Source organism: Carcharhinus amblyrhynchos, chromosome X, assembly GCF_965287045.1.
Source record: "Carcharhinus amblyrhynchos chromosome X, sCarAmb.v2.hapA, whole genome shotgun sequence".
NCBI lineage: Eukaryota > Metazoa > Chordata > Chondrichthyes > Carcharhiniformes > Carcharhinidae > Carcharhinus > Carcharhinus amblyrhynchos.
The window spans coordinates 14,220,761-14,235,038 of record NC_137359.1 but is presented as its reverse complement, the minus strand read 5'-3'; the positions used below and the strand labels follow the sequence as shown (position 1 = coordinate 14,235,038).

The 14,278-nt window shown below is 46.4% G+C and overlaps 1 protein-coding gene across 3 annotated transcripts in view; it reads left to right on the top strand.

Moving 5' to 3' along the window:
* Positions 1 to 8,756: 8,756 nt before the first annotated feature.
* faim2b (Fas apoptotic inhibitory molecule 2b) overlaps positions 8,757 to 14,278 on the top strand; it is a 39,504-nt gene continuing 33,982 nt past the window's right edge. For 2 of the 3 annotated variants that reach the window (XM_080218025.1, XM_080218026.1), the window contains exon 1: positions 8,757 to 8,854. In XM_080218025.1, coding sequence (XP_080074151.1) covers positions 8,840 to 8,854 — 15 coding nt within the window. In that variant the 5' untranslated portion in view covers positions 8,757 to 8,839. Of the gene's footprint in view, positions 8,855 to 10,367; positions 10,486 to 14,278 lie in introns of all 3 variants that reach the window. The other variant, XM_080218028.1, reaches the window with a different exon arrangement.

Sequence of the window (14,278 nt, the reverse complement as noted above, 5' to 3'; positions counted from 1 at the left end):
TGGCCAGCATTTATTGCCCACCCCTAGTTGCCCCTTAAGAAGGTGGTGGTGAGCTGCCTTCTTGAATCACTGCAGTCCATGTTCTGTGGGTTGATCCACAGTGCTGTTAGGGAGGGAATTCCAGGCAAGTGTGGAGTATTCCATCACACTCCTGACTTGTGCCTTGTAGATGGTGGACAGGCTTTGGGGAGTCAGGAGGTGAGTTACTCACTGCAGGATTCCCAGCCTCTGACTTACTCTTGTAGCCACTGTGTTAATGTGGTGAGTCCAGTTGAGTTTCTGATCAATGGTAACCCCAAGGATGTTGACAGTGGGGGATTCAGTGATGGTTACACCATTGAATGTTAAGGGGAGGTGGTTAGAGTGTCTCTTATTGGTGATGGTCATTGCCTGGCATTTGTGTGGCATGAATGTTATTTGCCACTGTCAGCCCAAGCCAGGTCTTGTTGCATTTAAATATGGACTTCATCAAAGTTAAAATTAAAAATGTTCCAGTCCCTCAAGTTTCAACTTGATGAACTCAGAAACCAGGTTACAAAAAGGAACCGCGCATCTTTCAGTGTCACACAGAATAACCATGATAGGTCCAATCATTTCCTTCAGACAGCAGCTGGAGGTCAGGCTTAAACCTCTCATTGTTTCAAGAAGAAATCCTGTTCCGCACATTACATAAATGAATCGATCGGAAGGATTAATTACAGGGAAAACCGTCTCGCCTTTGGGATTGGATAACAAATCAATCAACCTCTCAGTTTTGTCTGCTAATTCACCTTACTAGTTCCCACCCACATATCCGTGTTAATGGATCAGACTGCTGACAAGTTGAGGGGAAAAAAAGCATCTAATTGTTTTTTAAACTGCTATTTTTATCGTACCTCTCATGACACCTCAGAGGGCTTCAGGCTAATATTTGAAGTTCACATGATCCCAACAGTGCAGAAGGAGGCCATTCAGTCCATCGAGTTTGTGCCGACCGCAATCCCACCCAAGCCCTATTGCTGTAACCCCACATATTTATCCTGCTAATCCCCTGATAGTAAGGGGCAACTTAACACGGCCAATCCACCCAACCCATAAGACCATAAGACATAGGAGCAGAATGAGGCCACTCGGCCCATCGAGTCTGCTCCGCCATTCAATCATGGCTGATATTTTCCTCATCCCCATTCTCCTGCCTTTTCCCCGTAACCCCGATCCCCTTATTAATCAAGAACCGATCTATCTCTGTCTTAAAGACACTCAGTGACCTGGCCTCCACAGCCTTCTGCGGCAAAGAGTTCCACAGGTTCACCATTCTCTGGCTGAAGAAATTCCTCCTCATCTCTGGCTGGAAACAACACACATCTCTTTAACCTGTGCTTAACCCTCTCTCCACTCACATTGTCTACATCTATAAAGATTTAATTACATGTTAAGACTCGCATTCCAACCATTATCTTGTAACTGAGTTTGTGTCTATATATGCCCTGTTTGTGAACTAAATCCTGCACTCACCTAATGAAGGAGTAGCACTCCAAAAGCGCGTGTTACCAATTAAACCTGTTGGACTTTAAACCTGGTACTGTAAGACTACTTACTGTTTTAAAGGAGCGTCCCTCCAGCCTGACGTTGTGCCCTCTGGTTCTAGTTTTTCCTACTAGTGGAAACCTCCTCTCCACGTCCACTCTATCCAGGCCTCGCAGTATCCTGTAAGTTTCAATAAGGTCCCCCCTCATCCTTCTAAACTCCAATGAGTACAGACCCAGAGTCCTCAACTGTTCCTCATACAACCCGCACATCTTTGGAGTGTGGGAGGAAACCGGAGTACCTGGAGGAAACCCATGCAGACACAGGGAGAACGTGCAGACTCTGCACAGTGACCTGAAGCCAGAATTGAACCCAGATCACTGGCGCTCTGAGGCAGCAATGCTAACCATTGTGTTAGTTAGTGCTAACCACTGAAGTTAGTTACTCCTGTTACATAGGAAGGTTTGGAGGCTATTTACTCACGAGGTTCCACAAACAGAAATGTGACAATGGCCAATCAGCCTAGATAATGTGCTTAAACAAAGAACAAAGAAAATTACAGCACGGTAACAGGCCCTTCGGCCCTCCAAGCCTGCACCGACCCTGATGCCCGACTGAACTAAAACCCCCTACCCTTCCGGGACCATATCCCTCTATTCCCATCCTATTCATGTATTTGTCAAGACACCCCTTAAAACTCACTACCGTATCTGCTTCCACTACCTCCCCCGGCAGTGAGTTCCAGGCACCCACCACCCTCTATGTAAAAAATCTATCTCATACATCTCCTTTAAACCTTACCCCTCGCACCTTAAACCTGTGCCCCCTAGTAATTGACTCTTCCACCCTGGGAAAAAGCTTCTGACTATCCACTCTGTCCATGCCTCTCATAATCTTGTAGACTTCTATCAGGTCGCCCCTCAACCTTTGTCGCTCCAGTGAGAACAAACCAAGTTTCTCCAACCTCTCCTCAGAGCTAATGCCCTCCATACCGGGCAACATCCTGGTAAATCTTTTCTGTACCCTCTCCAAAGCCTCCACATCCTTCTGGCAGTGTGACGACCAGAATTGAACACTATATTCCAAGTGCAGCCTCACTAAGGTTCTATAAAGCTGCAACATGACTTGCCAATTTTTAAATTCGGTGCCCCAGCCGATGAAGACAAGCATTCCGTATGCCTTCTTGACTACCTTCTCCACCTGTGTTGCCACTTTCAGTGACCTGTGTACTTGTACACCCAGATCCCTCTGCCTATCAATACACTTAAGGGTTCTGCCATTTACTGTATGTTTCCTATCTGTATTAGACCTTCCAAAATGCATTACCTCACATTTGTCCGGATTAAACTCCATCTGCCATCCCTCCGCCCAAGTCGCCAACCGATCTATATTCTGCTCTATCCTCTGATGGTCTTCATCGCTATCCGCAAATCCACCAACCTTTGTGTCATCCGCAAACTTACTCATCAATCCAGTTACATTTTCCTCCAAATCATTTATGTATATTACAAACAGCAAAGATCCCAACACTTTTCCTGAGAAACGCCACTTATCACAGCCCTCCATTCAGAAACACACCCTTCTACTGCTACCCTCTGTCTTCCTTGACCGAGCCAGTTTTGTATCCACCTTACCAGCTCACCTCTGATCCCATGCGACTTCACCTTCTGTACCAGTCTGTCATGAGGGACCTTGTCAAAGGCCTCACTGAAATCCATATAGACAACATCCACTGCCCTACCCTCATCAATCATCTTTGTCACTTCCTCAAAAAACTCGATCAAGTTAGTGAGACACAACCTCCCCTTCACAAAACCATGTTGCCTCTCACTAATACGTCCACTTATTTCTGAGTGGGAATAAATCCTGTCTCAAAGAATCCTCTCCAATAATTTCCCTATCATTGATGGAAGGCTCACTGGCCTGTAATTACCTGGATTATTCTTTCTATCCTTCTTAAACAAAGGAACAACATTGGCTATTCTCCAATCCTCTGGGACCCCTCCTGTAGGCAGTGAGGATACAAAGATTTCTCTCAAGGCCCCAGCAATTTCCTCTTGCCTCTCTCAGTATTCTGGGTATATCCCATCAGGCCCTGATGATTTGTCTATCTTAATGTTTCTCAAGAACCCCAATACTTCCTCCTTTTTGATCTCAACATGAATCAAACTATCTACACATCCTTTCCCAGACTCATCATCCACGAAGTCCTTCTCTTTGTGAATACTGACAGAAAGTACTCATTTAATTCTCGCTCATTTCCTCTGGCTCCACACATAGATTCCCTCCCTTGTCCTTGAGTAGGCCAACCCTCTCCTTGGCTACCGTCTTGCTCTTTATAGGTCTATAAAAAGCCTTGGGTCATATGCTCACACTCACAGGCAGCGAGAGTACTAACTACTGAACAACTGCCAAGACCCTACACATCACTTACACTGAACCTATACCAAGCACTTTTACCTTTCATTTTATCTCCTTTATCTCAACCCTCCGACAAAACTCATCTCCAAACTCCATGGCCTGGGCCTCGGCTCGTCCCTCTGCAACTGGATCCTGAACTTTCTAACTCACAGACCACAATCAGTAAGGATAGGCAACAACACCTCCTCCACAATCATCCTCAACACTGGTGCCCCACAAGGCTGTGTTCCCAGCCCCCTACTATACTCCTTATACACCTCTGACTGTGCGGTCAAATTCCCCTCCAATTCGATTTTCAAATTTGCTGATGACACCACCGTAGTGGGTCGGATCTCAAACAATGACAAGACAGAGTACAGGAATGAGATAGAGAATCTGGTGAACTGGCGCAGCAACAATAATCTCTCCCTCAATGTCAACAAAATGAAAGAGACTGCCATCGACTTCAGGAAGTGTTAGGAGAACATGCCCCTGTCTACATCAATGGGGACGAAGTGGAAATGGTTGAAAGCTTCAAGTTTTTAGGTGTCCAGATCACCAACAACCTGTCCTGGTCCCCCCATGTCGACACTATAGTTAAGAAAGCCCCACCAACGCCTCTACTTTCTCAGAAGACTAAGGAAATTTGGCATGTCAGCTTCAACTCTCACCAACTTTTACAGATGCACCATAGAAAGCATTTGTTCTGGTTGTATCACAGCTTGGTATGGGCTCCTGCTCCGCCCAACACCATAAGAAACTACAAAGGGTCATGAACGAAGCCCAATCCATCACACAAACCAGTCTCCCATCCATTGACTCTGTCTACACTTCCCGCTGCCTCGGAAAAGCAGCCAGCATAATTAAGCACTCCACGCACACTGGACATTCTCTCTTCCACCTTCTTCCATCGGGAAAAAGATACAGAAGTCTGAGGTCACTTACCAACCGACTCAAGGACAGCTTCTTCCCTGCTGCTGTCAGACTTTTGAATGGTCCTACCATATATCAAGTTGATCTTTCTCTACACCCTAGCTATGACTGTAACACTGCATTCTGCACCCTCTCCTTTCCTTCTCTGAATGGTATACTTTGTCTGTATAGTGTACAAGAAACAATACTTTTTCCTGTATGTTAATACATGTGACAATAATAAATCAAATCAAATATTAAGTTGATCTTTCTCTACATCCTAGCTATGACTGTAACACTACATTCCCCACTTTCTCCTTTCCTTCTCTATGGACGGTATACTTTGTATAGCGCGCAAGAAAAAATATTTTTTCCTGTATGTTAATAGATGTGATAATAATAAATCAAATCAAATATTAAGTTGATCTTTCTCTACACCCTAGCTATGACTGTAACACTATATTCTGTACTCTCTCCTTTCCTTCTCTATGAACGGTATGCTTTGTCTGTATAGCGCACAAGAAACAATACTTTTCATTGTATCCCAATACATGTGACAATAATAAATCAAATCAAATCAAACCTTGTCCTAAAGGCAATGACCCCTACAACCTGCATTTAGATGGCTACTTCAAACCGCCTGTTGTCTCAACCTTGAAGCCATTCTTCATACATAAGCTATAGGCTCTTGTGAGCCGGTTATTCAACCAAAGGAGCATTGCAATTCAACCTGACTGACTTTGTGGGGCACCTACGCCGATTTTAATCCTGTGTTTGTGATTAGGTTTTGAGACAGTTAAATCCTCAGTCTATGGTTAGATAGGAAGATGCAAACCCAACAATGATCAGGGAATGGCAACTCCAAGTCTGAATGCTGTGTGATTGAGAGGGGAACATAGTCTGATAGATTTCCAATAATATTGCTGCTCTTGCCCTCAGCGGCAGCAGTCACTCAGTACACCTCTCAGTAGAAGCTGAAAGCATAATATAAAGAAAGACCTCTTATTGGCCCTTCAGAGTTTTTGTAAAAAGGAAATAGAACATAAATGGGTCAAATTGCACTGTGCAATTTTGGGAGATTGAACCAGGGCAGAACTTAGTCAGTAAATGGTAGGGAGAGTTACAGAACAAAGAGATCTAGGAGTACAGATTCATAGCTCCTTGAAAGTGGAGTCACAGATAGCTATAGTGGTGAAGAAGGCATTCAGCACGTTTGGTTTCATTGGTCAGAACATTGAATACTGGAGTTGGGACATCTTGTTGAAGTTGTACAAGACATTGGCAAGGCCACATTTGGAATACTGTGTACAGTTCTGGTCACCCTATTATAGAAAGGATATTATTAAACTAGAAAGAATGCAGAAAAGATTTACAAGTATGCTACCAGGACTTGATGGTTTGAGTCATAGGGAGAGGCTAGATAGACAGGAACTTTTTTCCCTGGAGTGTAGGATCTTATAGAGGTCTATAAAATAATGAGGGGCATAGATCAACTAGATAGTAAATATTTTTTCCCAAAGGTAGGGGAGTCTAAAACTAGAGGGCATAGGTTTAAGGTGAGAGGGGAGAGATACAAAAGGGTCCAGAGGGGCAATTTTTTCACACAGAGGGTGGTGAGTGTCTGGAACAAGCTGCCAGAGTAGTAGTAGAGGCGGGCACAATTTTGTCTTTTAAAAAGCATTTAGACAGTTACATGGGTACGATAGGTATGGAGGGATATGGGCCAAATGTGGGCAATTAGGACTAGCTTAGGGGTTTTAAAAAAGGGCAGCATGGACAAGTTGGGCCAAAGGGCCTGTTTCTATGCTGTAAACCTCTATGATTCTATGACTCTATTATTAATAAGGTGAAGGTGATGTGTTCACTCAGTATTGCTGGTTGGACATATTCCTGCAGGTTTAATCATTAGCTATTGAGTATGAACCACTGGCTCACTCTTTATAAATATGTTCACGTTTAGCAGCAGCACACCAGGAGATCCTTGCTGATTCTGCAAAATTCTCAGATAAACCAGGAGGATTGGCAATCATCTTGTGGTGAAGGCACTAACTAGTTTGAAATAAATGGATTAGCGTTGCTGTTGAAATTGTTTTTGAAGGTGTTTCACACACACTTGCTGGAAGGAATTGTCTGCTAATATTGCACTGGGGTAGTGGTATTATCACTGGACTTGTAATCTAGAGACCCTGGGTAATGCTCTGGGGACCCAGGTTCGAATCCCACCACGACAGATAGTGAAATTGGAATTACAATTTGAATGATGACCAAAGAGACCATTGTCGGAAAAACCCATCTGTTTCCCTTTAAGGAAGGAAATCTGCTGTCCTTTCCTGGTTTGGCCTCCATGTGATTCTGGAGCCACAGCATTGTGGTGGACTCTTTACTGCTCTTTGAAATGGCTGAGCGCGACACTCGGTTCAAGGGCAATAAATGTTGGCCTTCTTAGTGATGTCTATATTCTGTAAATGAATGGAGGGGGGGAATCATCTCAACACCTCTGGCCCCCAGCAGTTTTTAAATTTACAAGTGATTATGACACTGTGTGTACACCAGTGTCTATAGGATTCATCTGCCTATATAAATGATTCAATGGCACTCTATTGAAGAAGAGCACAGGACTCTCCTCTACATTCTGGCCAATATTTATTCTTCAACGAACATCACCAAAAAGAACCATTATATTGTGGAAGCTTGCTGTAGGCAAATTGTGTCTCCTACATTCTGCACAGTGATTAGCACTGTTGCCTCACAGAGTCCTGGGTTCAATTCCAGTCTTGGGTCACTGCCTGTCTGCACATTCTCCCCATGTCTGCATGGGTTCCCTCCGGGTGCTCCGGTTTCCTCCTACAGTCCAAAGATGTGTAGGTTAGGTGGATTGGCCATGCTAAATTGCCGCTTAGTGTCCAAACATGTGCAGGTCAGGTGCATTAGCCGTGCTAAATTGCCCCTTAGTGTCCATAGATGTGTAGGTTAGGTGGATTGGCCATGCTAAATTGCCCCTTAGTGTCCAAAGATGTGCAGGGCAGGTGGATTAGCCACACTAAATTGTCCCTTAGTGTCCAAAAGATGTGCAGGTTTGGTGGATTGGCCATACTAAATTGGCCCTTGGTGTCCAAAGATGTGCAGATTAGGTGAATTGGCTATGCTAAATTGCCCCTTAGTGTTTAAAGATGTGCAGGTTAGGTGGATTGGCCATGCTAAATTGCCCTTGGTGTCCAAAGATGTGTAGGTTAGGTGGATTGGCCATACTAAATTGCCCCTTAGTATCCAAAGATGTGCAGGTTAGATGGATTGGCCATACTAAATTGCCCCTTAGTGTCCAAAGATGTGCAGGTTAGGTGGATTGGCTATGCTAAATTGCTCCTTAGTTTCAGGGGATTAGCAGGGTGAATATGTGGGGTTATGGAGATAGGGCCTGGTTGGGATTGTTGTCATTGCAGAGTCAATGGGCTGAATGGCCTCCTTCTACCCTGTAGGGATTCTATTATATTACAGCAGTGACCAAAAAGTACTGCATTGGCTGTAAAGCTGGGGGGGCTGAGGGGTTACGGGAAAGGGGAAGGGAAGGGGGTAGGGGGGCTAACGTTACAACCAAACACCCTCCAAGCTCAGCAAGCGCCTCTTTGTGAAATGCAACGGCCCAGGCCCCCCCCGGTTAAATAACAGGACTTCACCATTGGAGCAAAGGACAACAAGCGCCTCTGCACTGCAATGCCCTGCTGCAAGAGGCACCTTGGCTGCTTTCTGGGTGCTGCAGATGTGCACAGTGCTAGCCAGCTGTTTTGGGGAGGCGGGGGGGGGGAGGTGGAGCCGAGATGCTATTGTGCGATGCAGTCAGAACCTCCCCTAACTGCTGCACCCGAAATGGTACCTTCCAGCTCTCCTGTGTGCGTGGATATTGCTAGAAATTGTATTGTCACAGAGCTATTGCGGTAATAAGCAGCGGCAGGTCAGTTTTCCTGCAAATTAAGCAGCAGGAAGCGCAGAACATTCTCTTGTCACCCGCACTGCGAGTCCCAAAATGACACAAGGAAAAGTAAGTCGACCCATATCGCTGAGCACTTTGCTGTTTTATTTATTGCTTGGGGGCACATGTTTATTGTTCCTGGTGTTTTGCTACAGTGTGACATTTTTTATTTCTGTATCCCTCCAAACATCTTCTGATGTTTTGCACTTATCTAACCTCCCGACGTTATAACCGCAGACTTTCTTTAGGAAATAAATATTATCAGTGCTAAAGTGGGGAATTCTCGCCGAAAATAATCCCCTCGCCTTCACCAGGTTTATTTAAAAACCTGGAGGTCATCAGGTGCTGAAATGTAATGTGATGGAATGTAACATTTAGTTAAGGTGCTTTTTTTTTCAAATATTACGAGTTGGATGCTATATCTAATTCCTCTTGCATAACGAGCAGCCTGAGTGAGTGTGTGCACTTTAAGCTGTCAATATCCTTCGCTGTGGTGCATGCAATGTATCTGCTACTGTTTATTCAGCCCCAAACGGTGCGCCATCGGATTCATATGCAGCCATGTGTCAACCCTGAACATTCATCTCCTTTCCTTTCCTCCCACTTTTCCTTCCCCTCCTCTCCTGAAGGCTCTGACTCATGCTGAGTTGTGGTGCCAAGGTTACCAGCGTCTTTCCTAAGCTGATCCATCATGAGTTTTAAAGTTTAGTGTCACAAGTCGGCTTACATTAACACTGCAGTGACGTTACTGTGAAAATCCCCTGGTCGCCACACTCCTGTTCGGGTACACTGAGGGAGAATTTAGCACCTAACCAGCGCCACTGTGGGAGGAAACCCACGCAGACACGGGGAGAACGTGCAGACTCCACACAGACAGTGACCTGAGGCCGGGAATCGAACCCAGGCCCCTGGCGTTGTGAGACAGCAGTGCTAACCCACTGTACCACTGTGAAACCCACACAGACATGGGTAGAACATGCAGACTCCACACAGACAGTGACCCAAGCCAGGAATCGAATCTGGGTCCCTGGCGCTGTGAGACAGCAGTGCTAACCCACTGTGCCACTGTGAAACCCACACAGACATGGGGAGAAGGTGCTAACTCCACACAGACAGTGACCCAAGCCAGGAATCGAACCTGGGTCCCTGGCGCTGTGAGGCAGCAGTGCTAACCACTGTGAAACCCACACAGACATGGGGAGAAGGTGCTAACTCCACACAGACAGTGACCCAAGCCGGGAATCGAACCTGTGTCCCTGGCGCTGTGAGGCAGCAGTGCTAACCACCATGCCACCCGAAGACTATCCTATCTACCACACATGCACTTTGCCCTATTGTGGAAACTCTAACTGGTTACTTCCCCCTCTCAGTAGACAGATGTGGAACTAGTAGTGGAAGCAGATACGATAGTGAGTTTTAAGGGGCGTCTGGACAAGTACATGAATAGGATGGGAATAGAGGGATATGGTCCCCGGAAGGGTAGGGGGTTTTAGTTCAGTCGGGCAGAATGGTCGGTGCAGGCTTGGAGGGCCGAAGGGCCTGTTCCCGTACTGTAATTTTCTTTCTTCTTTCTTTGTTCTAGTTCCGATAACTTGCTATTAAACTGCAATTTGAACCTTATATTTTATGCTGGGAGCAAGGCATTTCCCTTTGAGCTGGCACTGAGTCTCAACTCATTCATATTGATTGAGGCTGTTTGAGTAAGTATATTGGGGCTACATATCACACACATTATTCATCGCAGCCTTTGCCTCGTTCCTGGGGCTTTTGACACCTCGCCAACTGTGGTATCTTAAGCCAACCAGTTACACGTTGGCATCAGTCTCATGCCACACATACAGTCGTGGGTTGGAGGCTGGCCTACACTGAGGGGGTGGGCAAGGGGGAAGAGAGGGAAAAATATTTGGGAAAAGGCATGCATCGACTGGTATGTACAAGGCACATACAAAAAGGGTATGCAGTGATGATTCTTACATCAGATGCAGAAAGGGTCGTTGTCAAGATGTTTAGCAAGCTACCTCAGTGCTAGGGTCCCTCCACATCTCGCACAGTGGAGCTGATGCACTTTCAGGTCTGCTGTGTCACACCTGCTTGGAGTCAGCTGCCTTGGGTTTGTTGCAATTGATCTCTGGTTCTCCCTTGTTATCAGATGTAGGTGAAGAACATTACGTGCAACCGCATCAGAAATGCCTGTCTCGATATCTGACCTCTGGCGCTCAATTTTTCAGTGTTTGGTAATGTGAGTCCGTTTACAGTTGACGCTCACTGCGCTTGATTGGTTAAGCCTGGGTGTGGATTCAGAGAAAGGTGAACAAAGCTGTAGATAAAGCTGAACGCATGGACAGTGAATAAAACCACTTACACGTAAAAACGAGTGTCATCTCTGCATAGCTCCGAGATATAAAATATACAACACTGACCATGTGAGGCATTTCTGCACCACCTGAACCCCTCTATAGCAGTAAAGGAGAACATGCCCCTGTCTACATCAACGGGGATGGAGTAGAAAGGGTCGAGAGCTTCAAGTTTTTAGCTGTCCAGGTCACCAATAATCTGTCCTGGTCCCTCCATGCTGACACTATAGTTAAAAAAGTCCACCAACACCTCTACTTTCTCAGAAGACTAAGGAACTTTGACATGTCCGTTACAACTCTCACCAACATTTACAGATGCACCATAGAAAGCATTCTTTCTGGTTGTATCACAGCTTGGTATGGGCTCCTGCTCTGCCCAAGAAAGCAAAAAACCTCAAAAGGTCATGAATGTAGCCCAATCCATCACACAAACCAGCCTCCCATCCATTGACTCTGTCTACATTTCCCGCTGCCTCGGCAAAGCAGACATTAATTAAGGACCCCGCGCATCCCGGACATTCTCTCTCCCATCTTCTTCCTCAGGAAAAAGGTCCAAAAGTCTGAGGTCACGTGCCAACCGACTCAAGAACAGCTTCTTCCCTGCTGCTGTCAGACTTTTGAATGGACCTACCTCACATTAAGCTGATCTTTCTCTACACCCTAGCTATGACTGTAACACTACATTCTGCAGTCTCTCCTTTTCTTCTCTATGAACGGTATGCTTTTCTGTATGGGGCGCAAGAAACAATACTTTTCGCTGTATGTTAATACATGTGACAATAATAAATCAAATCAAAGCTTCTTCCCTGCTGCTGCCAGACTTTTGAATGGACCTACCTCACATTAAGCTGATCTTTCTCTACACCCTAGCTATGACTGTAAAACTACATTCTGCACCTCTCCTTTCCTTCTCTATGAACGGTATGCTTTGCCTGTATCTGTAGGTGGGGCCTATTCCCACTCAAGAGGCCGGCAGCATAGCTCTGAGTGTGCCACTGCGCATGCGCTGATCTGTTAGCGCTGAGACTGGTGCATGCGCAATGGCCCCTCCCCCATTGCCTGCCTCTCGCTGGACCCCTGGGCCATCCCGATCACCAGCATCCCTCCATCTGCCAGTCATCCCGAATGCAGTGGGGCCCCACCCCATTGGCACTGGCTGATGCCCTGGGCAGTGGTAAGATGCCCCCTGGGCATTGCACTGCCCATTGGTAACCCCTACCCCAGACTTCCTGGATAGGCCTCAATGGCCTCTATTTGCTCCGGTGGTGTCAATCACCTGCTTCCCATTAGTGGGGAGCAGTAGTAAACCCCGCTGGACAGAACCATTCCTGGGGGCAGGGAGATGCTAGCGGGCCTGGAGACTTCAGTCCAGGGCCATCCCTATTAATGACATGGAAATCCCAAGTTGGCACATTCTCCCCATGTCTGTGTGAGTTTTCTCCAGGTTCTCCAGTTTCCTCCCACAATCCAAAGATGTGCAGGTTAGGGGGATTGGCCATGCTAAATTGCCCCTTAGTGCCCAAAGATGTGTAGGTTAGGTGGATTGGCCGTGATAAGTTGTCCCTTAGTGTCCAAAGATGTGCAGGTTAGGTGGATTGGCCATGCTAAATTGCCCCTTAGTGTCCAAAGATGTGTAGGTTAGGTGGATTGGCCATGATAAGTTGTCCCTTAGTGTCCAAAGATGTGTAGGTTAGGTGGATTGGCCATGCTAAATGTGCAGGTGTAGAGGGATAGGGCAGGGTGGGTGGGGGGACCTGGGTAAGATGCTTTTTTTTGGAGAGTTGGTGTAAATTTGATGGGCTGAATGGCCTCCTCATGTCAGGATTCTATGGTTTCTCAGTGGGTAGTTCTCTCACCTGTGTCAGAAGGTCTGGGTTTCAAATCCCACCCCAGAGATTTGAGCATTAAAGGCGCAGAGCTCATTCCTGGTGCAGTACTGAAGGAGTGCTACACTGTCAGAGGGGCCATTTTCAGATAAGATGCTAGACTGAGGCCCTCACTGTCCTGCTCTTGGCTGTAAAAGATCCCATGGCACTATTTTGAAGAGTGGGGGGAGTTCTCCCTGGTGACCTGGCTGATATTTATCCTTCAATTGATATCACTAATATGGATTATCTGGGTCATTAGCACATTGCTGTGAGCTAATTAGCTGCAGAGTTTCCTACAGTACAACAGTGACCACACTGCAAAACACACTTCATTGGCTGTAACGGGCTTTGGGGTGCCCCCAGAATGTGACAGGTGCTATGTGAATGCAAGTTAGTCTTTCCAACAGGGGAGCGGCAGGAGTTGGAGATGTCCGAGAGAGGGAAAGAGTGTAAACTCGATCGCCAGCCAGCCTCTGACTGCTCGCTCTAAATGCCAGTCATAGCGCTGCGCCCATCAGTAATGGCAGAGCCCTGGCAGCAGCTCACCCTGGCGATGTGGGCATGGGCAGGAGAAAACAAGGCCTGCTGTCGATTTAAAATATCCTTTAAGTTCGGATGCAGCTTTTGATTTCCAGTTTGTGTGAATTGCATTCACTCTGAGCTTTGTTGTTTGCTGTGATGTGGAACCTGGGATAAAAAGTCACTTGTGTCGACGATTTGACTAGAAGCATTATGTCTGAGCCATGTGACTGATTTCTGCTGGTTGTTACTACACTGGCAAGTTCTCTGCACTGACACATTATCAGCTGGCAACAGGTTAGCTGAACAATTTTGTACCAGGCACTGGAACATGTTTGACAGAGGAGCGAGAGAGAGAGAATGCCACCAACAGATTTCAAATTGCACCATGGTGTTATACACAAGAGTTAGAGCTTGTCCTGCAGCCTGGCATGTGTGAGGTGCCACCCCAACAGATGAGGGGCAATTGGGCTGTGTGCTGTGCTTTCCCCCCCCCATGCCATCCTCACAGGATCATAGAATCCCTACAGTGCAGAAGGAGGCCATTTGGCCCATCGAGTCTGCACTGACAACAATCCCACCCGGACCCTATCCCCATAACCTCATGAATTTACCCTAGCCAGTACCCCTGACACTAAGGGGCAATTTAGCATGGCCAATCCACCGAACCGACATTTCTTTGGGCTGTGGGGAGACTGTGCAGATTCCACACAGACAGTGACCCAAGCTGGGAGTGGAACCTGGATCCCTGG